The sequence below is a fragment of the Theobroma cacao genome, unplaced genomic scaffold (assembly GCF_000208745.1).
Source record: "Theobroma cacao cultivar B97-61/B2 unplaced genomic scaffold, Criollo_cocoa_genome_V2, whole genome shotgun sequence".
NCBI classification, from domain to species: Eukaryota; Viridiplantae; Streptophyta; class Magnoliopsida; order Malvales; family Malvaceae; genus Theobroma; species Theobroma cacao.
The window spans coordinates 12595-38199 of record NW_017234777.1 but is presented as its reverse complement, the minus strand read 5'-3'; the positions used below and the strand labels follow the sequence as shown (position 1 = coordinate 38199).

Genomic DNA, 25605 nt, shown 5'->3' with positions numbered 1-25605 from the left:
TTTACATATGACCATTTAATTCCAAAATAAAAAACAAAAAAAGTAGGTTATGATTCAAAACGAAATCAATTTGTCTCTTGAGATTTAAACTTTGATAATTAACTATTATGTGTTTTTTAATTAGAATTTTCTTGATATCATTAAGTATAACAATATGACTAGAATATTTCTTAATTTCATTAAATTAATACTAATAATAATATAAAAATGAAAATTTTATAAAAAATAAAGTTAACGATGTTGGGTAAAACGTAACGACAATAAACAAAAAAGATAAATTTATTACAATTAAACTAAAAAATATCCTTCATTAAATAATAAGTATATGTATCCTTTTTATTAAAACAAATTAGTCAAAATCTTCTCTTATGAAGAAAAAAAAAAGGGGAAATAAACTAAAAAAACCCCTCAAGATATTTTTATCTTGCTTTCATTCACTTTCAAATAGAAAACAATTGTAAAGAAATTTGATGGTAGGGTCATATCAAGTGTAGCTATTACTTTCGTAAAATGATTAGACTAAAATTGACATCCCAACAATACTTGTATGTTGCATGGTTTTTTTACCAAATTAAACCTTAATGAGATTCCTAATTAATTACTTTGTGATTAGAATTGCCCACCTTCCACTATCCCAACCTCTAAATTCCTAATTAATTTATAATTTAGAGTTTATTCTCCCCTAATCCCAAAAAGGACAATGCCGTGGGGTGTAATAAAGAGGAAAAGTTAGGGTCATTTTTGGACTTAAAACGAAAAATCTGAAATTTCACATAATCTGCATGCTTGGTCCTTTAAAATTTGATAGGAGGGCCCCACTGCTGACCAGTGCTAGAAAACAATTCCTTATTAAAATAATATAAAGATTGATTAAAATATTATAAAATTGGAAAAATCAAGGCCGTTTAGGAGATTGGCTGTCTGCTGTACTGTACTGTTGTCTTTTCTCCAATAACTTTATTTTTCTTTTTAAATCTTAAAAGAAAAAGCAAAATCATTTTCTCATAAGGAAAATTTTGAAAAGTTTTAAATATTTTATATACATACTTCTCTTTTTGTAGCCAAAAGAAAAGAAAAGAACAAAACAAGAATGGTAGAGAGAATATATAAATATATATATAAATATAAAATATATATATATATATATATTTGACAACTTTCATGTCTCTTGTCATGTAAGTTATTTTTCGTTTGTTTCTGTATGATTTTTGTTTTTCTTTTTTTTTTTTCGTTTTCTCTCTCAAAATCTTCCTAGAAATAATGGACCCAGCAGATCCGAAAATCCCCATTTTTATCTACTCTTTATGGAGTTTCAGAAATACCCACTTCCATTTTTTCTTCTCTTTTAAAAGAGTCTTATTCTCATCTTCTTCCTTTCTGATTCATTTCTAAAGCCTTTTTCAAAAGATACCCACCACAGTTTTTCTTCTACTTTGCCCAAAACCAACGTCAATGAGCTCAGAAAAGTTGTTTTTATTTTTTTAAGGTGAGATCAAAGAAGATCACTGTTTTAATTGCTTTGATGAGTTCTCTTCTTTTTCTTTATTTTTGGATGATACTATATTTCTTTTTAATGGATATTCAATGTGCTTCTGATACAATTTTGGTTTTTCTTTTAGGTTTCAAATTTGATTATTTTCTTTGGGTTTTTATTTAATGTGGAAGATATGGATTATAGATATAATGCTGTTTTTTGGCATTTTGGTTAAAGTGAAATAAATTTTCACTCTGCCTCCTTAGTTTTTTTTTTTTTTAAGTTTCTCCTGAATTATAGGATTAATGGATTGAAGGGTATCTGATGCTGTCCTGTTTCTTTTTTTTTTTTTAAACCACGAAATGGAACTTATTTGTTGATTTTTTTGTGGCTATACTGACGTGTGGCAGGTTTTTTATTTTCAATGAAAATAAAGCTCAATTTATTCTTTTCAGTTTGATTGATCATTGATCATAGATACTTTTGACTAATTTACAACTTATTTAAAGCTTAATATAAGTATTAGTAAGAGACCTGATAGTTGTTTTAACTCATATATTTGTGTGTTAGTATTAGATGGTATATTACTGTTTTAGGCAGATTGTATATTTTCTGAGTTATTGGCAACACTGAGATAGTAGACTTCGAGGATATTAATTATGGAATATTAGAACAATGCCTTTAATATATAATACAAGATTAAATGTGTTTAAGAGGAGCAATTTCATTCTCTAATTAGCTGAATTTTATCTTGTATAAGGTTTAGAGTAGCATTTTTTTTCTGAGTTTTGTTCTTTTCTCAATCTCTTCATTTAGACTTTTAAATTTACTTAGAACACCTCACAAACTGCCATAATCTGAAGTTACATTGCCTACCAAGGTGTGAGGGTGTTTGTTGGTTCATGATCAACCCCGTTTAGAGGTTGATTAAATTGGTTAGGGCTCTCTCATATGTAATTGTAAGTTCTGGTGTGCATTTAATCTTTTTCGTATGAGAGAAGGCAGTTGGAAGTTGGAACTTATTTTTATACTATTGCTCCCATTTTGCGCCCAAATTTTCTTTGGTTATTATATTTGACAGAGTTTTGTGCTGTGATGCATTTCTTCATGTGAGAAACTTCTTATATGACATTTGATAGTGTTTTGCTCTGTCGTTGTTTATAGTATTCAAATGTTGTTGTACCATGGTGCATTCATGAGTGTGGTGTTAGACTGATACATTCTGAAGACTTGTGTCCAGAAATAGGATCATGGCTTGTGCACATGCCCATTTGATTGTCTTGAATTATGTTGTATTGCAATTGATATTTTAAGTATTTCTTGATGGAAATTATTGTCAAAATATATTTGAGTTTATGAAACGCAACCATGTCAGATGGTATACCGAGATTCTGATAAGGTATTCTTATGGCCTTCCCCTCTGAACATTTTAACAGAACACAATTATTATCTGAGCCACCCTGGAAGAATGTTGGACAATGATTTTATCATTAATTTCAGTTAATATATATTATATATTTTGATTAAGCTCTAGTATTTGATGTGTTTCTTATCAAATGGAGAGATGGAGAGAGAAAAGAAAAGATAAAGTAGCTTTTGTAATATGTATTTTAAACAACTATACCTTGCCCTTATGCAGGTTGCTTTTTTTCATGGGACAAAGGTTGTTCAATTTAAACATATTGTGAAATTTGTGCTCCAACTTTTATGACAATGCTAGGATTGCAAGCAGACATGCAGCACAAAAGCCACTTGCTAGGGTGTTATACTGCTTGGGACCTTAATTTGGATGTTAATGGCACTGTATGGCCCTCAGATAATGCTGATAGAATTGTAAGGAATAGACATTACAATAATGGTGCTTTGCCACTGTCTTCAGACTTGAACATCTTGGACAACAAGGATTTACTAAAGCAGACAATGCTCAAGCATGAAGCAGAATTTAGGAATCAGGTATTTCTCTCAAGATAAACTTCTTACATCCTGTGACCCAGGTATCCTGATGGTTCAGCTGGAGTGTTTCTATTCTGTGTGCTTAAATACGATGCTCTGTCTCCTAAGCAACAACTTTGGTTACTGCACACACTGTTGGTAATTAGCTGGAGTTCTGAATACCTATAGAGAGTTCTATATCTTTAGATTGATCATGTAATTGTCATTTGAAAGGGGAAAGAAACATTGAAGTTTCTACTGGGATAAGAGAAAGGTTATGTGAAAATCCTCATTAACAGGGTTTGGGATCTGAAGATTTATGATGCACTAGAGAAATTAAGCAGACAACAGTTCTTGTTGCTACTAGTGCTTATTGTGCAATATATGCTGAGATAATTTGGGGATGAAGGGCCCCACCCCCCAGGGGGGTTGTAACTATGCATTCTGCGTAGGCATAACTGTAGTATTTAAATCCTAATTCTGGAGACTATTGGTTGCTTCTCTTAGAATCTTTGCAAGAGATGCATTTCTTAGCATTGTGTTTATTTAAGTTTTTTGAAAGTGAGTCTTTTTAATTGAGACTGAAAAGAATCAACCGAGTGGTCATCAATCTAAAACAATAAAGTCATTCAAATACAACCTGGTTGTTTTCTTTGGCCTCATTTTTATTTATCTATTTTTAATCTCCATGTGTCATCTCTTAAATCTAGAATTTTTGGTCCAACTATATTTGATATTATTGGTAACCTATTATTATCATGCAATTGATGCATCTGCAATGTGTTCTGTTTTAGATCCATGAACTCCATCGGCTATACAGGAAACAGAAGGAATTAATGGATGAAATGAAAAAGATTGAGTTATATAAACATCATCACAGTCTGGGCACCTTACAACCAAATCAAGTATTATCTCCAAAGTCATCTAATCATGTACAATTACCACAACATACCTCTACCTCTATTAACCTTGTGCATTCTCAGTCCCCTGTTTCAGAAGCTAAAGATGGAAACAGAGGGCAAGCAGGTCATGATCCTATTCACATAGAATGCTCTTCAAAGGCCCCTGAGTTCATGGAGTCCAATTGCAAAATGTTTGGCAAAAAGATCTTGGATCTTGAACTTCCAGCTGATGAGTACATTGATAGTGAAGAAGAGGGATTTTCAGAAGTGAAAATGGCTCCTGAAGTGACTGATATACCAACTAATGCTCTAAAGAAAATTCCTGAGGTTAAAGATAGGGGTGATAAAGAACTACCCATTAGTGCCAGTGGGTGCAACTCTGTTTTCCCTGAAGGCAATTTTATTCCTAGTTCCATTTCTTTGAAGAGTAAAGTTTTAGCTGATTTAAACATTCCTGTCAAACTTGAGGAAGATAAAATTCCTGAGCTCAGTGACTTTCAGGATCCTATTATCGGCCACAGAGAAACTTCATTGCAAGATCTCTCTGGAAAATCAAATTCAAGCTTTGAAGTTCTGTCTAAGGAGGTGATTCCAAATAGCCAGATAATGAGGGATCCAGAAGCAGACTTGGATATTTTATTTCTGGATAAGCACAATATGCAAAGAGAACACATAACTTGTAATGATAAAGCTGGTAAGGATGAATATAATCTATTATCAAATTATCAGCATTTTGGTTTTTATTATTTTTCTTTTTGGCATTTTTAGCAAGTTCATAATTTGTTCATTTATCTTCAGTCTCTAAATCCTTCACCTTGTAGTATTTATTACTGCTGCTAATGATTTTATATGGTTGGTAATTCCTTTTTCAGGGCAAAGCAGAAATGATTTGAATTCTTCCTGCCAAGATCTCTATACGGAAAAATTATCAATTGAGCACATTGATGATGAGCAAGCTGAAGATTCTTCAACACCTCATGGTTTGGATGAGGCTAAAGGTAAGTTATGCAATGAAATTTTACAGTGTGTTGGAGGAGACATCTCTTCTCATAGCTATAAACCAGTTGCTACTGTAGACATGCGCAGCTCATATCAGATAGTTCCTTTGGCTGATAAAATGAACTCTGAGTCATCCTCTGTTTCATCTTGGAGATGTGACTTGAAACGGAGCCCTATAGCAGTTCAAGCACTTCCATGTTTTAAGGGAAAAAGTTCTAAATCATTTACCCGAAGCCTTGGGCTTGCTGGAAATGAGCTTTGTCTTAGCACAAAATTGTTATCTAGGCCAAAGTTGTGTAGTGCTGCTACCTTCCCACAGGAAAGTTGGCAGAATGATTTTCAGCTGGAGGGTCAGCCACCATCTACAAGTTCTGTTTCACTGAACTGCAATAATGACAATGGCTCTGCATTTGAGCGACATAGTCCTGCGAAATATACCAAGGATTTCAAGTATGTGATGTCTGTAAAGAGTTTGGATCTCAATTTTGTCTTGCCTAGTTTCTCCACAGATGTGGCTTGTTCCCAAGGTGCTTCTTCTATACTTGGTGAAAAGACACTTGAAAATTCAACTGGTTGTTCTCAAATTGCTGAAACGCCAATACATGATAGCAAATCTGGTGAAAGGAAAGACCAGTCAGTCCCCCTGGAATGTGTCCTTAAACAAGCTAATTCAGTGTGTGTTCATGATGCTGAGTTGGATAAGGTGGAGGCGAGCAACTCCCTTGATTTTAAGAGGATACTTGGATTTCACAGGTATAACAAGCCTCCTATTCCCAATGGCCAGTGCTCATCTCATGCCTCCCCTGCCGGAAACCATTCAAATTCTTGTGCAAAAGAAGACATCAAGGACAAAGAAAAGGATAGGCTACCTGATATGAACTTGGAAGTTGATCATGTGCCTTTCAGAGGAAAACAACTACCTGTGGCTGAGTTGTTTTCCAAAAGCAAACCTTGTGGAAAACATCCAACTTTTGGAGTTCTCATTGACCTGAACTCTTGCTTATCTCTGGATGCATCTCCACTAATACCTTCACATTCAAATGAAATAGATTTGGAGCCACCTGCAAGTCCGGAAAACAAAGAGAGGTCGCCACCTAGGGGGGAATCTGATGAAAACCAACTTGAGACACCTTTGGTATCTTCAGGACTAGAAGATGGGGATCTGCAAGAGGCACTAGTTAGGATTGCAGCGGAGGCTATAGTTTCCATTTCATCTTCTGAGATTCAGACTTGTAAAGAAAGCACCAGTTGTGAACCTTTTAAAGCTTCCTGGAATAATTCCCTCTATTGGTTTGCAAGGGTGGCTTCTTCAGTAGTGGATGATCCGGGAAGTGAATTTGGAGTTAACGTAGGTGTTAAGGATCATGGTGATCATGAGGAGTATTTATCTGATGGAATTGATTACTTTGAGGCCATGACATTGAACCTAACAGAGATAACGGTAGAAGAGTCTTGGTGTAAAAGCAATGGGCCAAAAAAGGAAGAAATGAGTGCAAATTTTTTGAGAAACCAGCCAAAGAGGGGTCGAACGAGGAGGGGAAGACAGCAGCGGAAGGACTTTCAAAGTGAAATTCTTCCAAGCCTTGCCTCTCTTTCAAGGTATGAGGTGACTGAGGATCTTCAGATGATAGGAGGGTTAATGGAAGCTGCTGGTGCTCGGAGGGAAAGTTGTTCTTCAAGAAATGTAGGTAGAAATGGATATGCAAAAGGGAGGCGACGGTCTAATGCCCGTGCTTCCAATATAATGGAGAGCACGATGAACACATTGCTGAAGCAGCAGTCTGTTAATGATGATGTGGGTATCCAGCAGAGAAGACTAATAGAGTGGGGGAAGATAACAAGAAGGCCTCGGGGGCCAAGATGTCCATCGAGTAATCCTCGGCTTATATTAGGCCAAGTATAGTAAGAGTAACTTTAAAGACTTTTGGGTTATAGCTAACTGTCATGTGATTATGATGTACATGTCAACTAAAATATGACATACCAATTACATTTTATAGGAGAATAGAAGTCCATTTTCAACTTTCAATGGCTTTTGGTCTTGGTACTGGTCTGGTGAATGATGGGATTGTGAATATGCTCTTTTGAACCTAAGAGTTTGTTCTAAACAGTAAATTGAAAATCTACCATATGATAATGGTTTTTTTGTCTATAGAGGCCTTTAGATTGGAAATTTCCTTTTGAGCTGTGGAATGCTTTCTCAAGAGATCCATTCATGATGCCAATTACTTGAACAGGATCTGCTTAGGTTTTTATCTCTTTGTCCTTGTCTAAGATGGTAGTCTAGCCATGAGCTAAAGAGTATGACAAACAGCTTCATTCAGCTGCTATGATTAGTTAGGGAAGATCAATCAACTTGCCCAGGAATCTGTGGTATTGTTTTCTTCAATTGTTGAAAGAGAAAAAAGCAGCCAAGTCTACCCTGCTTTTAATCTGATGCATATAATAATCACATAAGTATTGTTTTAGGTTTAAAATTACTGTTACATTTTTAACTGTAGCAAAGGAGAAATCAGAACGTTAAATAGATTTATAACTGAGCATGTCGAAGAGTTTGGTTCCCATCTTCACTTTTTTTATAAATAAAAAAGATTTATTATTAAAAACAATAGATTTACGTTTAAATATTTTTCATTTAATGATAAGTTGGATTCTTGTTTTTTAATAAAAAAATATAAAAATATGATGAAATATAACTTAAAAGAACAACTATAAGAGAAAAATAAAAGAAAGTATTTAGAGGAAGAGAAAGTATTTGGGAGTGAGAAGATTTTGTTTAAATGTGTATTTACAAATAAAGTAAAGAGCTTATTTATACGTTAATAACCCTTATTTAGATAAAATTTACAAGATAAAGATAATACTAAAGGATTAGATAGATGGATTAAATTATAATCTTAATCCAATCTAATCTACCTTCAAATCTAAATATACATAACATAAATGGATATTCACCAAAATATTCGTAACACTCTCCTTGAATATTTATTGTATTAAAAATATGCTTTATTAAAACTTTACTAGGAAAAAACCTTATGAGAAAAAATATAAGTGAAGGAAAAAGAGTACATCATTCTTTTCAAGCATACATTTTTGAAATGCTACCTCATAAAAAACTTTATCAAGGAAAACTTAGTGGAAAAAACCTTGAAGGAAAATAGTACAATGCGCATTTGATTCTCATGATGACTGCATTATTTAAGATATTTAAAACGACACATTTCAATTTTTTATACCAACTTTTCAAATGTTGTAGTAGGAAGGGTTTTGGTGAATAAATATATTAAATTGTCACTTTAACAGATTTGTTGAACACTAATATCACCTTTTTTTGGAGATCATGAGTGAAGAAGAATTTTGATAAAATATGTTTTGTTCTATCGCCTTTAATGTATCATTCTTTTAATTGTGTTATGCAAGTGGTATTATCCTCATATAACATTGTTAGAATTGCCTTCTTAGTTGACAAGCTACACGTTTCTCAAATATATTGAGTTACATATTAGCAAATATAGTTTTTTTTTTTTTTTTATAATTGGGGGAGGGGGGATTCGAATTTTGCTATTTAGGTAGGAGGATTTTGCACCAACCAATGAGACAAATGCTCGGGTGTAAGTAGCAAATATAGTTTATTTTACAAAACATTATGAAATAGTCATACTTCCACATATGAATAAATAACCTATTTAGAATCAAGCTTTGTGTGGATCAGATAAATATTCTGTATCTGCATAATCAATTAAATTTGATTTTGATACATTTGAGTAATACATTTTGATATAGAATTGTAAATGCATCCACCACAAGAGAATATTTCTCTTCATACTCAATACCAAGTCTTTGGGTAAAACCTTGTGCAACAAGCTATGCTTTATATCTCACAATCTTGTTTTTATCATTTTATTTTTGCACAAATATCCATTTATGTTCTCCTGGTTTTACACCAATTGGTATATGGACCACAGGTCTAAAAACTTCACGTTTTGCAAGTGAATTTAATTCCACTTTGATTGCTTCTTTCCACATTAGCCAATCATTTCTAAATTTATATTTTTCAATAAATAAAAGTTCAAGATCATCATTTTTCTTTCATAATATTGAACGCTATATTATATACAAAAATATCGTCAATGTTTATTTAATTTCAGTCTTATTGTTTTCCATCATTACATAATTTATCGAGATTTCTTTATTTTCAATAATTTCAGGTATTTGAATTTCTTCTGAAATTTTAAATCATTTCTGAAATGTTGATCCACCTCCTCAGTGGCCATATCTAGCAACTTGGTCAACTTTCTCCGATGTCCGGTCTTCTGTGCTCTCCAATATATTTTATCCGTTTGCATCTGTTCTATATGGAGTAGTGAAAATATACTTCTATGGTTGGTGTCATGTCCACTTCATTGAACACGAAACAACGATATGAAGGATCCCAAAACTGAATGATAGCTCTGAGCATTTGATCATTTACGAGCACATAAAGGAGCCATGCAAGATACCTATCATTTCTACGAAGTCATTCTGTTTGAGATCGGGGTGAATTTTCTCTAGTAAGGTCGAGACATGCCCTTGGGTCAAACAACCCCCTTCATCTTGCTGAATTTGCCTAATTTGTAATTTTACTTCATAGTCATTTCTGTATTTGTTGAGTGGACTCGCTGAAGATGACGCCATGGATGTAATCGGGATCTCTTTGGTTAATGGGTATTGTGCAGCCAATATTTATCCCATATGCAATTATTATGTATGTAAATGTGTGCATATAAAAATGCAAATGACAACCAAAATAAACTTAAGTCAGTATGGTAAAGAAAGATAGTAAATTTTTAAGAGTAATTTTGATTAAAAGAAATGAAAGAATAATAATTAGCACCATGGGTATCACCAAAGTCATCAAACATTATCTACTCCATGATACTTTATTATTTTGTGGTGAAAATTTAAAATATAGGGAGTGAAAGAAATTCCTTCACGTGTACGTATTCAGAGGGTATATTCTCACGGGTAAGGCTCTACTTAGGAGTAAGCTGCTCCCGGTATTCTATATGTTGAGTTTGGATTATAAACGGAGCTAAAAGTTCCCAAACCGTTCCTCACTATCATCCACGTAGATTAGTAAGGCACCTAGTGCTCAACCATTACAAGCTTCAAATGAACTAGGTTCGATCAGAGCGGGAGTCTTCACTAGCCCGTGCGGAGGTTATCACCTCACGAGAGCATAACTACTAAACCCCCCCCCCCCCCTAACAATGGACATAGCCTGGGTAGAAGGCTTATGCATGAATGTAAGATGTGTTGTGTGTGTGAAGGAATATACCAATCTTGGACCAATAATCTCACATCCCTCTATCCTAAATTCCCTACAATTATTAAAAGTAATAAAGTAATAATAATGAAATAAATAACTGCATTAAAAAAAATATGCAAAATAAATTATTAATATTAAAGGAAACACTAAATTATTAAAGGCTTTGGGTAACCTATTATCAATGAATGGTTCGACTCTCGGCATTCGCCAGTGGAGTCGTCATTTGTCGTAACATGCGGGTCCAAAAACCCAATGCTAGACGCAAAAAAAAACTAAGAGTCGCCACCAGTCTTTTTCTATGTGTGATTGACCACCTCTTGACTTGATTCTAATTGACGAGATCTTAAATTAATTTTAAATAAGTCAAGAGAACATTAAACTAGTCCATGATTTTTTAGGACTAGGTTAGGGAGTGCGGTCACGCCCGGGGAAGGATTAGTACCCCTATGACGTCTGTTCCACGAATGATACTATTTAATTTTAGATTACCCTATTGGAGTCCTAATTCTTAAATTTATTATGTTTTTTTAATTATTATTCCTTAGTTTTATCCTTTATTTTATTAAAATATTTTATTTCACTTTACGAGTGTGACATGCATGATGCGTTCATGAGGGGCATGGTATGAAATTCTAATAATGTAAGATGAAAAACCTTTTATTGAGAATATTTATCGGATTCGCCCATCACACTGGTGAGATTCAAAGATATTCTCTCATCTAGAGAATTATTTGGGAAACTTGCCTTTGTAAATTTGATGAATAAATCTCATCATCAGGGTAATCGTACGCGTTTTAGTAAAAAAAAATAATATTTTCGTGAATACAAACCTATTACAAGTAAAAGCTTTTCATTAAAAATATTCTCCGAACCCTCCTATCGTACTGGTGGGACTCGTGGATATCCTTTCACCTAAGAAACTTTTCGAAGAAAACTTGCCTTCGCAAGATCTTTCGGAAACTCCCATCATCGAGACTTATACTCGTGTACATAAATATCTACATGCCATGACATTTACTATGCAATAATATTGAGTGATGTACTTATAAAATTTATTATTTTATTTCTAAAGCCTCCTATATCTTCTTTGTTATTTCTTTAAGATTTTCTCATTTTTATCGTTTCTCTTTATAAATATGTATATTATGAATTACATATTTTTCTATGTTATTTAGGTGTATAATTTTTTTTTACCCAAACTTTATAGTCTTTAAGCAAGATATCTCCTTTCATAGTTATTTTTATTTACGTATATATTTTTTAATTCAACGTTCTCTTTTTTTATTTATCCTATTCCCTTTTTTATAACACTTATAAATTTATTTTATATATTTTACATAATTAAATATTTAACTTTTATACTATAAATGTATTATTATGAGTTTCCCATCATTGAATATTTTACTTATTTATTTATTTATTGTCATGAGTATTATTATTTTTTATAGCTTTATATTTATCTTTTGACAACTTAAATGAATATACATCATTTGTTCTTTTATATTTATTATATTTATATTTTGACTAATTTATTATATAATAAGTTTTGTTTATTTAAAATTGGAAACATCGAAATTTCAAAATTAAGACCCTCCCATCGTACTGATGGAGTCTTAATTTAAATCCCGAGCCTAGAAAAAATTCCTTCAAAATTGCGACTCCTCACGTTTCGGAGGAACATCCCATCATCAATATTAAATTAAATAATTATCTTCTTTATATTAATAATTCTTTATCTCATCCTATCTTCAATCTTTCTCCCTACTTGTATCTTTACCTATTTTACACAAGGTTATCTATTTCAATTAATTCAACACCTTTCATATTTTAATTTTAATTTTTCCTAGATCACTTTCATTCATACTTCTTTAATTTTTCTCTACCTAATTTTATATTTTCTGTGTTATTGAATATAATTATTTTTCTATCTATTCAAATCTATTTTACATTACTAAATATTTTATTCTTATTCTTATCCATATATATTTTCTGATTTCCACAATTTTCTTTTCCTAATGCTTCAAAAATTCATACCACAGTGCAAATACATATATTTATTATTTTCTTTTTTTTCTTTTTATATTTTATATTTGCCATTTGCACAAAACTATATTAATCATCTTTGAAAATAAAAAATAATTTAAATCAATATCAAAATACAAACCCAATAAGTCAGAGGTCCAAAACTTTCCCCAAAAGTTGAGCTCAAGTTAGCCCAAAGAGGATCGGACTATGAGAAAGCCCACAAGCCTGCTTCACATGCTAGGTCTCCCTCCTGAAACGGCGTCGTTCCAAGCTCATCTTCAACACCCAATCCCTACTAGCAAAATGACACCGTTTTGCCCATTTATACCTAGCGATATAAACTGCTTTCCTTTTTTCTCTCTTCACTTCCTCTCTTATTTTCTCTCTCTAGCAGCAGATGCTTTGTCTTCTCTCTACCCGTTCCTTTCAGCTTTCTCTCATTCTTCTTTCTACAATTTCCACTTCTTCTTTCTCTCCTTCTCTTCCGATTGGAAATCAACTCAAGATATCCAAAATCCTAACCTCTTAAACCCCGTGAATTTTGGAAAAAAAAAACTTTTCTTGCTCCATTTTCTTGTTTCCCTTTCTACCTGTTTTGCTTTTTTTTTTTCTCTTTGTTGGTAGAAACTGTGGCTAGGGATTTTTTTGATTGCTAGAAAACTGTGGCTAGGTATTTTTGGTTGCTAGGATTCTTCTCTTTTTTTTGTTTTCGCCGCTAGGGATTTTTTTATTTTTGGAGAAAGGGACAGTTATATATCTACCCCAGATGCTGGGGATGCAGCCACCTAGGTGCCCCCGGTAACGGAGGGCTATTGCCAGATGCGAAAAACGCACCCTACTTTCGCACTCTACTGAGCTGTTCCCTCCCCTCTTTCTTTCTTTTTTTTTTTTTATTTATTTACTGTTCTTCTGATTTCCAGACTATTCTGAAGCTTTTTAGTTTTAATCCCTTATTAGCTTATGTTTAGTGTAATTGATCTGTTTCAGATTACCTTAACTGCTTTGGGCTTGTTTGCCAATCTATATTTCCATGACCCAAATCACTGTATAATATTAAGACCCAATTTGAGATTTTAAAGCCCACTGAACTTTTTTAATTAAATCTGACTATAAAGAGAGACACATAAATAAAAAAATGAAAGACAAAGTAGCAAAATGAATAAATAATAAAAATAAAATAAAATAGAAGGAAATAAAAAATAAACAAGAAAATTAAAATTCATATAAAATTATAGTGTTTACAACTGTTGCATCTAAAACGACATGCTTTCAAATAGAAATTGGGAGTTAATAACTTTACAATTAGTTAAAAGTATTTAATAAATGATTATACTATATTGTTTTATATATGAACATGAGCAATAGGTTGTTTAATAGTTATTCGAATTAATATACAATATTCATTAAAAGCGTAGGACGTAAATTCAACAATATTGTCAAGTCGAATTATCTTGATTGTATAATCAAAAAAATATGTTCGCAAACAAATTATTTAAGCGAGTAATCTTACAAATGTCAAATTATAAGTTGATAATAAGCACACATGTCACTATCTAGTTGATACATTGATTAAAATTATAAAATATTTAAGTGGTTCATATGGTGGATATATGAATCCACATATATCACCATGAATATGTTTTAAAAATGTAAAAAATTCAATTCCAACTTTAGTTAGTGATGGTTTTATAATTAATTTGATTTAAGAGCAAGCAGTATATAAGAATTCGTTATAATAAATTTGTTTTTGGTTTTTCAATAAATGATCACATGAATTTTTAATAATTTTTTGCATCATTATTGATCCGGAATGGTTCAACTGATCATACTAAACATTAAAATTATTAGTAAACTTTTGGTTTACTATAGCATGAGTTTCAATCATTTCTAATTTTTGTATGATACAATCTATAGGACAAAGCGGGTAATTTTTTTTAATGTACACTTCTTACCTTAGATAATAAATGTAATATAGAAGTATTAGATATCTCTTTCATTCATTGTCTTAATATAATATCCATTTATATGAATATATTTTAAATTTAATAACTTTCTTTGAAACTTAGTTGAAAATAATACATTTTCTATTATAAGCTTTTTCTTTAGGGTAGTAAAATACTGGCTCTTCCAAAGTTTACTATTAATCTTGTACTACCATACATTGTGTTGGCATTGACTTCTTTTATTGTTAAATGTGAAAAATATTTCTTGTCTTAAATATAATGTATGTTGTAGCACTATATGTTGGACATATATTTGCATAATTGATCTTAGATCTAATCAAATGAATATCTATATTTTCTTCAATAAGATAAGAAACGTAATAAGAAACTTATAAATTGACATAGGAGAACATTAAATACATAATTTATTAATTAAAACACATAATAAAAATATATTATTTAAATATAATGAGTACATGTAAAAATGTCTTCATGATATATTTATACTAAAACATACGAACAAATTATTAAAAAATTTCATTCTTGCATATTTTCATTATCAATCAAATGATCAATATCTTTTCAAGGTGGACAAAAAAATCAACAACATCTTGAAGTGTTATATCAACTTGGTTATGACTAAAATTATCACAATATGTTTTAGCTTTCAGTGATATTCGATAAAATTTAAAACGTACAATAAATATGTAACAAATGACTTTTCATATCACATCGAATCGATAATAAAATATTTTCTATATTCCTTTTATTCTATTCATTTTTGTCTTTTCAATATTCATTCACTTTTGATAAATTAAAAGTATTCATCAACTTTTGGTAGGTTAAAGGCATCCACTTTTGGTAAGTTATCTACTTCTAGTGGGTTGGTGGGCTAAGATATTCATCCATTTCTAGTAGGTAAAATTATTTATCCACTTCTAATGGATAAATATATTCTTAAAATTAAAATAGTGATTAATATAACTACCACGATTGTAATTATTATGGCAACTATTTTTATGTCTATGATCATATTTATTAAATGATATTGCATACATTTACGGGAGTAGATGGATTCATGATTTTTTATTAGTAGCTTATTATTTTACTTAGTAATAAAATATTACATGATAACAAAATTCATATTAAAGTTGATTTTCAGAAAATGAAAGCATGATTTTCAAGAAATGAAAATACCAAAAAAATATCAAACCACTTATCTAATTTGCTACAATAAGAAATTAAAAACCAACCTTTAAAATACTTTTGAAATTTGGAGATGATGAAAATAAAATAATACCAATACTTACATGATTTGCTAAGATTAGAAATTAAAATCTTTTTGAAATTTGAAAATGATAAAAATAAAATAATATAAAAACTCGAAAGATTAGATAACAACTATAAAAAAAAGTATTTAAAGAGTGTAAGTATTTAAAAAGAGTGAAAAAAATTTATTCAAGTGTATATTTATAAATTGATAAATAATTAATATTTATGTATATATTTTTATTTTTATTTTATTTGATTGTTGTTCAATCCAATTAAATATCCAATGGGCTTCCAAAGGTTCCCGGCCTTGTCTTGGTCTCTCAAACCTTTGGTGATGTTAGACCTTGCTTGGGTCTACATTATTGAGCTTGTTAATCAAAACAAGCTCAATTTAGTTAAGTTGAAAAAAATGGACTAAACTAACAATTCAAAGTTAAAACAAATAAGCTAAGGTTAAAACAAATTAAACTAAAGAATGTTTTGGAAAAGGAAGAAAAAACGAAAAAAAAAAAAAGAAAATACAAAACCCTAGAAAACCAAAAGAAAAAGTAGACAGAGAAACCCTAGTCTTTTTCTTTTCTTCTCTAGCAGTCGACATTATACCACAAAAACAAACAAAAAAAGCAACAAAAAAAAAAGCACAAGCAATGCAGCAAGCAATAGGTGCTCGGGATGATTTAGGAGCTTGGGAGTGCTCTGGCGTTGTAAGTTTTTAGAAAGGAGAAAGTAGATCGGCGATAGTGAACGGTTGTGACCGCGGCTGTGAGATTGGCGGAGAGATATAGGTAAGTTTAGAATAGGGAGAAGAGGAGGCCGGAAGAAGGAGGAAGGAAAGGGAGGGAACGAACGGTTTTCTGGTTAGGGTTTTGTCACAAAACGGTGGCGTTTTAAAGAATCAGGAACAAGAAAGGAGCTTTTGTTGTGCTTGAAACGGCATTGCTTTGAAGCTGGGTCTTTGACACGCCGGGCTTGGACAGTGAGCTGGGATAAGAAGAAAAGTTGCAAGCCCATTGCATACGACCTAGTTCCTTGGGTAGTCCCTAGCCCAAACTGCGATATGGTTTTGATCCTTTGGTTTATTGGGCTTGGCTTGTTTGTTGGCCTTTTAGTTTTATTCATTTTATATTTATTTTGTGCTTATTTATTTAGTTTCTTTAGATTTTTTTATTTAATATATAATGCAAATTTTTTTCATGAAATACTTAGTTATATAAAATGTTATATGGTAAAATATATATAGGAATATAAAAAAATAAATAAACTTGTACTTTCAATTCTAAGTAATATTTTAAATTAATTGACGCTATAAAAGGAAAAATTCTAAGAATGATTCTCATAATAAAATATATGGAATATTTAGGTTTAGAAAAATAATTATAAAATAATAAAATATTTAATTTTTTCTTAAATGTCTACAATAACAATATCAAAAAATAATAATAGTATATTATATGGATTGAATCGAAGATGGAACGTTGACCCTAGACATGAGAAGTCACAATCTTAGGTTAATTTTCTTAAGTGAGGGATTTGATTAAAATCCCATTAGTATGATGGGACGATTTTAATATTTAAGTCTTGACATGTCTTAATTCGAATAATATTCTAAATTAGTTAATAATAATTAATACAAATAAAATATATTATTGACTTAGAATTGAAATATAAAATATTTATGCCTAAAAAATATATAAAATATTTATGCTATTTTATTAAAAAATAAAATACATAATAATATAAAATAGGTTATTTAAATTATACCAATGATGGAATATTTAGTCAGGACACAAAAAGTCGTAATCTTGAGTTAATTTTCTTATGTGAGGGATTTTGGTTAAAATTTCACCAATATGTTGGGAGGGTTTTAATCTCAAGTCTCATTATTTTAATCTAAAATAATATTTCTTTAAGATATTAATAAAAAAAGATATTAAAAAATAAAAAAGCATAGAATAGAAATGAAATTATAAAATGATAAATAATAATAATAACAACAACAATGAACATGCAATAAATAATGATTAATGTTGAAATTTATAACACGTCATGCACCATCAACACATCATTTAAATGTCATAGCATCTTGATGTATTTTGTATGCGAATTAAGGTCTAAATGATGGGACTTTTCGAGGTAAGGTCTCAGAAATTTTCTTAGGTGAAAGAATATCTTCGAGTCCCACTAGTATGATGGGAGGACTTAAAGAATGTCTTTAATAAAAGGCTCTTGCTCGTATTAAAGTTTGCATTCATGAAAAAAATATTTTTACTTGCAAATGATTACTCTGATGATGGAATTTGTTTGATGAGCTTACGAATGCGAGTTTTCTTGAATAATTTCTTAAGTGAGACAATATTCTCGGATCCTATCAGTATCATAGGCAGATTCGAAAAATATCCTCAATAAAAGGTTTTCATTTGACATTATTAAGATATATGGCATGCATTTCATAATTGCGTTATTTGCACTTCACACCTATAAAACAAAATGAAACATTTTTAAGTTGCTAATAAAATAAAGAATAATAAAAATAAACAATGATTAAGGAAACACAAAATAAAATTAAAAATTAAGGTTTAAATAGGATAATATATAATTAAATGGTACCGTTTGTGAAACGGACATCACAAGGGTGCTAATCATTTTTTGTGTAACCATACTCTCGAACCCGACTCTAAAACTCGTAGACCAGATGATTATTTTTTAGACGGATCTAAAATCAATTTAAAATTTCATCGAATATAATTAATATAATAAGAGACCAATCACACCTAAATAAAAAGATTAGTGGCGACTTTCAAAATTTTCCACTTCAACAATCTAGATATATTTTACAAGATGAAAATAATACTAAGGGATTAAATAGATGGATTAAATTCTAATCGTAATCCAATCTAATTTACATCCAAATCTATATATACATAATATAAATTGATATTTATAAAAATATTCATAACAAATAAAATTATTTATAAAAAAATTATATTTAATATAGTGTGAGTCCATTATTTTATTTGATATAGGCGAAAGTCATTTAATTACGTGTGTATTTAATTACGAAATATTACACATTTAAGTGAACATTTAATACAAAAAATTAAAAATATAGTATTGAATAACAAACTAAAGAAACGTATTAAAAGTAAAAAAAATAATACTTAAAAGAAAAAAAACTAGTAAATTCACTCCGTTAATAATAATAACATCAACAATGTATTATTATTATTATTAGGGTGAAATACTCGACCTCTTAAGTTTTGACTATAATTTTACATGGATCCATTAGTATTGGAAATAGACATTTTGTCCTAAAAGAATATCTTTTAATAGACACATAAATTCAACCATTAGTCAACTGTCAATGTTTTCATTACTTTGATGATGTGATAATATTTCTCGAATAATTTTTTCTTTCATTAATTTTAAAAATTATCACATTATATAAATTATAAATTTTTATTTTTTAATTTTTTTCTCTCCTATTCAAAAAAAAAAATTCTCTCTACCATACTTTTAGCATTCTTGCAGCTAGATCCAGCAAGGAGCACATTTCACGATCGTGAGGTGGATGGCTGATGTAAAGAAGTATATTTACATTATTTATATGTTTAGAGCGAATTGTTCACTTCGGATATAAATGGATTTGTATAAAATTATAATTAAAATTTAGAGAGATAAAAATATATTTTTACTCATTATTATTATTATATTTAATACAATAAATTAACAAACAAACTAAAAATCAACAGTTATCTAAAAAAAATCAAACTCACATATGAGATTTTATGACGCACTTTTCTTTAACAGTACAATTTGCCCTTACAAATTGCATGGAAGACATATATATTTAACCAATATACCTCCATACAATAAAACAAACTACACATTTTTAACAACAATATAACCTTACAACTAAGTTGAAAAATCAAAACAAGGAATGGAAAACAAACAAATATTTCAAAATCTCTCCCCCATCATATAATTTTTGAGCTTCAATATCCTCCCAGGAACCCCTAACGGATGACAAAAGTGCTTGTGATAATCAAATAATAAGTGGTCCAAAACAAAAGCAAAGAGGGTGTTTTTTTTTTTTAATTACAGAGCCAAAGCATCATCCCCAAGTTGAGTGAAATGAGGACTTTGGAGAGCCTCTTGAAGCAGCTCATCATCATCATATGAATCTCTGTAAGTCTCCAAGTTGGCAAATGAATTAACCAAGGCTGATATGCACAGCTGTTTCCTCCATTCTTCCAAATGTGGAGATCCAGTGTAATCTGCATATTTATCACAATACTGCAAGGAAACAATGTTTATAAAATTTGTACTAGATGTAATTGAGGTGGTAGCTACGTAGTAATTAATAAATGTTATGTTGTAAATTAATTACCTCGAAATCTGCAAGGTCGTGGGTGTTTCTCTTTGGAATGCCAGCAAGTTCCCTTGAGTGATAAAACTCCTTAATGGACTGCATCATATCATCCCATGATGGCAAGCTTCTTTTCCCTGAAAGCACTTGAGCTATCCATTTTGCTTGTGACTCAAAGAAAGGGAACCCTATCAGCTGCAACACCCACATAAAATAAATCAACCAACTCAATGTATAAACTAATAATTCATTTTATTCCCAACACACCCCCCCCCCCCAAAAAAAAAAAAAAACCCTTCCAAGAACATCATAAACATTATAATTTGACAAAAAATAAAAATAAAAACTCTTTGGATAAAAAGTTGATATTGATGTAATTAGTTTACTCAATAAAATAAAACCCTAGCTAGCTAGTCAGATGTTTGGTAAAAAACTACTACTTTAGCACAACATAAGAAATTAGCTTAAAAGTAAGATCGAAATCCCTTAATATATAATAATGAAAGTGAAAGTGAAAGTATGTATGTATGTTGAAATAAATAAGTAGAATTTAGAAAATAAAAAGATGTGCACCTTTCTTGGAATGCCTACAAAGGAGAGGGAAGGAGCAAGTGATGGGGGGAAAGTGTGCTCAAAAAGAGGTCCCACTCTGTTATCATCAACAACTACTATTCCTTTGGTGTCAAGGAATGGGAATGTGTATGAATACCTACAAAAGTACACCGATTATCAAATTTTACTTTGGAAAATAGAAAAAGAAGAAAGGAAAATATTGAAGATGTTATCATTATCAGATACACGGAAAACTCTTTGTTTATTGTGTGAACAAGTTGGTTGAGCAAGATTTGAGGGGTAGGATGTGATAGTAGGCTCCAATAGAAGATTCTTTTTTATTTCATAATAATCATCCAATCAGACACTCTTTTGAAAATGGCAAATCTTCTGGTTGCTTGGGGATGAATAAAATAAGGTCAATTGGAAAGCCTTCTTTCTTTTCTTGGTCTTTCTTCCACTTTTTATGTTCTTTTGGAAACTTAAGGTCACTTTGTCTGCTTCATTATTGGTCAGTTGGTACGCAAAAACTTCTATCCAGAAAAAAAGAAGAAAAAGTTGTTATACAAAGCTGGTTTATCTTGGCGCTGTATTAACCCTCAATCCAACCTAAATTCTGTCATATATTAATCAACCTTAAACTAACCTATTAGCATACCAATTAGCAGATTAATTAATTTGTGTTAGAAAGTTTGCAATGAGATTGTTGTTGGGTTTTATATAATATAGACTTCCTCCAAGAGTCTCTCTTTCATTTTTATTTTTGCTTGCATAATCTTTGATTAGTTTGCTTAATACATTACCCTGTGCAATATATGATAGTGTCAGCAATGACCCAGGAGCCATCCTCAAATTGAACCCGTCCATCTTCATGAAGGGACTCCATCTGCAAAGGATAAACAACTCGATTTTTAATCTTTAAATGGCACTAACAAACATCATGCCAAAAATTGATACTAAACAATTTCCATCAAACCCACTTTTGCAATATGCCTAAAACTCAGCAGAAGAGGATGAATTCAAGCTTTGTTCTAAGCTGACAATTTGAATTGTTTAATTACCTGTGGGTGAAGATGCAAGTTTTGATGCTTGGAAATGACTTTGGATAAACCCTCAGTAATATCAAGGGATCTGGCACTGAGGTAGACTTCCTTTGCTACTTCCACAATCTCCATTGAGATATCTTGCCCGCTTTGGGAGTTCCCAACTATCACCACCACCTGCAATTAAACAAAAGAATCACAAAACTTGATGACTATTGTAAAAGTTTATGGATGCAAGATCTTGTCAGAGAAAGAAGTTGGTTGATTTCTTGTATTACCTCATCTCGAAATGGCTCGGGAACTCTGTAAATGTGACTGTGCATTTGCTTCCTTTTCCATGCATCCATTCCTATAGCGCCGACGAAAAACAATTAAAGGTCAAGCAAGAAGGATGTAAAAGCATTGTTTGATTTTTCTTGGACATGCAGTATCTTGACAAAACAGCAGCGTGAACAAAATTCCTCAATGAAATTGCTTTTCGGAAGGATTAAATCAACTTTTTCTTTGAAAAAAAAATTTGATCCTTTTTGTAGTCAGATGATCAGAGAGAACATACCTTTAATGCAGGGCAACCTAGGCTGAGAGTAATGGCCAGTGGCCACAACCACAGCATCAAAGACCTCCTCCACCACTTTCTCAGCATTCTTTTCCTTGCTCTTCACAACCCATTTTAGATCTTTCCCAAACTCACCATAATCTAACATTCCCACATACTCCACCCTGGTATTAAACCTGATCATTTCTTTCAACCCAAACCACTCGCCAAAATCTTTTAGGTACAACCAAAGTTCGTTATGACCAGGAAACCTCCTCATGTCCCTACCTTTCTTCAACAAGAATGGGAAATCAGTATACCCCATGATCTCCCTGGGAGACGCAATCCTTAGAGAGTCATAAATGCTACTATGAACGCTTAGAAATTTGTTCCTTCCTAAAGGGTCCTCAATGTCTACATGAGGCTCATACAACCATTGGCCACCTACATCATGGTTTTGCTCCAAAACCACCGCAGTGTGACCCTCCTTCCTTAGCTCCCTCGCTGCCACCAGACCTGACGGTCCGGCACCGATCACGCACACATTCTTAGACTGCCCCCGGTCGGAAACCATGGTAGTACACTGCACGATTATGGGATTTTTCTTGTGGCAAAAGAGGTTGGTACGATGAAAAAAAAAAAGTGGTTGGCACGAATTTTTTGTAGGTGAATGATATAAATTCGGTATGAGCTATGTCCTTGTTTGAGGGGCTTTTATAGTGAAAATTTCGTCACGAAAACTTAGGAAGCCAAGCATTAGAATGGTAAAAAAAATATAAAAGAAAAAAAAAACAGCAAGAAAGAAAAGCAGATAATAATGTTGGAATAGGGATGGTTTGCTAGCGAGGAGACACACGTGACCAAATAAAATCATGATTTGGGCTTTGTCGAGCTTTGAACTAGGATTTTTAACTTTTACTTTCTAAAGTGATTCAAACATTATGATTTTTGCTTGCAGAAAACCCTTTTGATTTGCCAGACAAAAGGAAAGCTGTCTTTCGTTACAAATTGATTTTCAGTAAGTTTGGTTTTTTTCAATTGTTGTATTATGCTTGAAAAAAATTATTAAATTATTTTTAAAAAACTTTATTATTAATTATTATAAATTAAAATATTAATTATCTTTTTATATTTATGTGATGTTTGGAGAACGAATATATCACATTATTATGATATGTCGGTGTCAACAATTAATTATAAAAAATTATTTAATTTAAAATAAAAATAAATATATTTGATTAAATATAATAAAAAAATAAAAAACTATTTAAATTTTCTTAAAAACTTTTTAAATATAAATTATTATGTTAATGAATTTTTTAAATTATATAATCAAGACGTGATCATTTAATAATATCTTACTAAATATGAAACAATTCTTGAAATTCATGGATAAAGTCTAAAAGAGTAAAATAACTTGCCTAGGTTCTAAATAATTGGGTATGGTAAGCTCTGGCACATTGATTATTGATGTCCATGCAGAAAATTGGTCCCGCTTTAGACGATAACTGACCCGAATCGCAGGCGATTCACTTGGGACACTCAAATTCGTTGGCCAGAGTGAATTTTTCATAAGCGCAAATTAGCCTTCATTTCTACCAGAAATATCAAAGATGCCTTCACCGCCCTATTTGTTCCACTAGCCAGCAGCAGGACGATAGTAACAGGCCGGTTGTCGCCCACAGCACGCAGCTACAGCGGTGAGCTGGCAAAACTTGACCTCACTCCCAACACCACCTTGGATTCAAGGAAAGAAAGTTACTTTGACTCCATTTTAAATAGACTTAAATCCTACATAATTCATACTTGATTTCAACCCAAATCCCAAACCATTTGGTACTTAAATTAAGCAACTATGTATATTCTTATTTATTTTAAATTTAATTTTAAGTACAAAATATGATTAATATAATTCAAATTATTACCGTAACTTAAATAATTTGAAACTTAAAATGATTTGCATTCAAAATAAACGTCAATTTAAAATAATCTAGGGGAGGTGTCCTTCATGATCATTTTGGGAATTGAAAATGCGATTTTTTTATCAAACTTGGAAACTATTTTACATATTGGGTAAAATTATGGGGTGTTTATTGAGATTTGTGAATGATGTGAGATGAGAGATATTGTAAAGTAATATTGACTATGAACGACAAAATTGATGTACAGGTGATTTAAATGAAAATAGATAAGTCAAATATCAATTTAGATTTCATTTTGACCATTAAAGACCTCTTAAAAAAAATGACAAGTCAGTATCATTCATTTATATTGCAAATCTAATTATTTGGCGAATTTTCTTACGAGCATAACTTTTCAATACCCTGTTGGTACGATGCTTCTCAAGGATACTTCTACGGGTAGTGCTTCAATTTTATTAAGTGATATTATGAGAATTTTATTCTCATGTATTAGTTTGACATAAATATATTATTTTTATTTCCTTCTAAAAAATAAAAATAATCTAGATTCAAAGTAATTTAAGTATAAATTAGTTCAAAATTTCATGACACAAGGAGATAATAGTCGAACTAACTTAACTCGGACCCAAGTGACCCAGTTGCTTCAACAACTCGTTCATTGCTGAATCCTCAAGCTAATGAATACCTTCAGCATGAAAAGGAATAGTACTAGTCTTGTTTTTTTTTTTTTTGGGATCCTTTTGGTAGGGAGGATAGTTTCTTTTAATAAGTTGAAAGTGGAGCTTTATCAAGTAATAGTGTATAATTATTAATTCATTGAATTGAAAGTGATAACTTGTACATGAAAAGGATTCTTGTGTTTGTTTTTTATGGCCAAAAAAATTAAAGGACCTTGTGTTAGATATTCGCCATTATATAAAGTTTTATTAATATGAAAAATGAAAGTAATTGGTGACGTACCTTATAGACAATATTCATGATTCATGTGATTATATTGTGTTAGACCTAAATACCCCTCCATTATTATGGAAATTAGCTCTTTTGTGAAGAAATCAAGTTTTAAGCTTAATTAGTCCAAAGTCTTGCCAACATGTATAGTCCCTTATATAAAATATGAGGAGAGAGAGTTACAATAAATCACGTTGTTTTTTTGCTTTTCCAATTATATATACATTAATGCTTCAATTGAGTATTCACCCTAGTAATATATGTATATATCGTACAATTAATTTAAAAATGAAATTCAAATAAACCCTTTTCAAGATAAATATATATATATATATATATATATATATATATATATATATATATATATATATAGCATATTCCCAT

General features: G+C 31.1%; 2 protein-coding genes across 3 annotated transcripts; one reads left to right on the top strand and one right to left on the bottom strand.

Moving 5' to 3' along the window:
• The first annotated feature begins 1225 nt into the window (after positions 1-1225).
• Positions 1226-7459, top strand: LOC18604768. Of its 2 annotated transcripts, none has more exons than XM_007037395.2 (4): positions 1226-1486; positions 3114-3427; positions 4201-5002; positions 5181-7459. In XM_007037395.2, the coding sequence occupies exons 2-4, from the start codon at positions 3182-3184 to the stop codon at positions 7208-7210; spliced, it is 3078 nt and encodes a 1025-aa protein (XP_007037457.2). In that variant the 5' UTR covers positions 1226-1486; positions 3114-3181; the 3' UTR covers positions 7211-7459. The 2 variants fall into 2 exon arrangements, with proteins under 2 accessions (XP_007037457.2, XP_007037461.2); XM_007037399.2 differs by lacking the exon at positions 1226-1486 and having other exon boundaries at positions 1908-3427; positions 4201-4311; positions 4390-5002.
• A 12172-nt stretch (positions 7460-19631) lies between these two features.
• Positions 19632-23033, bottom strand: LOC18604769 (flavin-containing monooxygenase FMO GS-OX-like 9). The gene is made up of 7 exons (XM_007037401.2): positions 22373-23033; positions 22095-22165; positions 21835-21993; positions 21577-21659; positions 20795-20930; positions 20243-20416; positions 19632-20148 (listed from the first exon to the last, which is right to left on the bottom strand). Exons 1-7 carry the CDS (start codon positions 22923-22925, stop codon positions 19951-19953), a joined length of 1374 nt encoding a protein of 457 aa, XP_007037463.2. The 5' UTR covers positions 22926-23033; the 3' UTR covers positions 19632-19950.
• Between the last annotated feature and the right edge of the window lie 2572 nt (positions 23034-25605).

Bases quoted from the DNA above. Each gene is read 5' to 3' on its own strand.
- LOC18604769 (XM_007037401.2), bottom strand. From the start codon at position 22,925: ATGGTTTCCGACCGGGGGCAGTCTAAGAATGTGTGCGTGATCGGTGCC. The intron at 21,994-22,094 runs GTAATACAAGAA...GTTTAATTGCAG, and splicing joins CCGAGCCATTTCGAGATGAG to GTGGTGGTGATAGTTGGGAA. The intron at 20,931-21,576 runs GTAATGTATTAA...GTACTTTTGTAG, and splicing joins ACTATCATATATTGCACAGG to GTATTCATACACATTCCCAT.
- LOC18604768 (XM_007037395.2), top strand. From the start codon at position 3,182: ATGACAATGCTAGGATTGCAAGCAGACATGCAGCACAAAAGCCACTTG. The intron at 3,428-4,200 runs GTATTTCTCTCA...GTTCTGTTTTAG, and splicing joins AAGCAGAATTTAGGAATCAG to ATCCATGAACTCCATCGGCT. The intron at 5,003-5,180 runs GTAAGGATGAAT...TTCCTTTTTCAG, and splicing joins AACTTGTAATGATAAAGCTG to GGCAAAGCAGAAATGATTTG.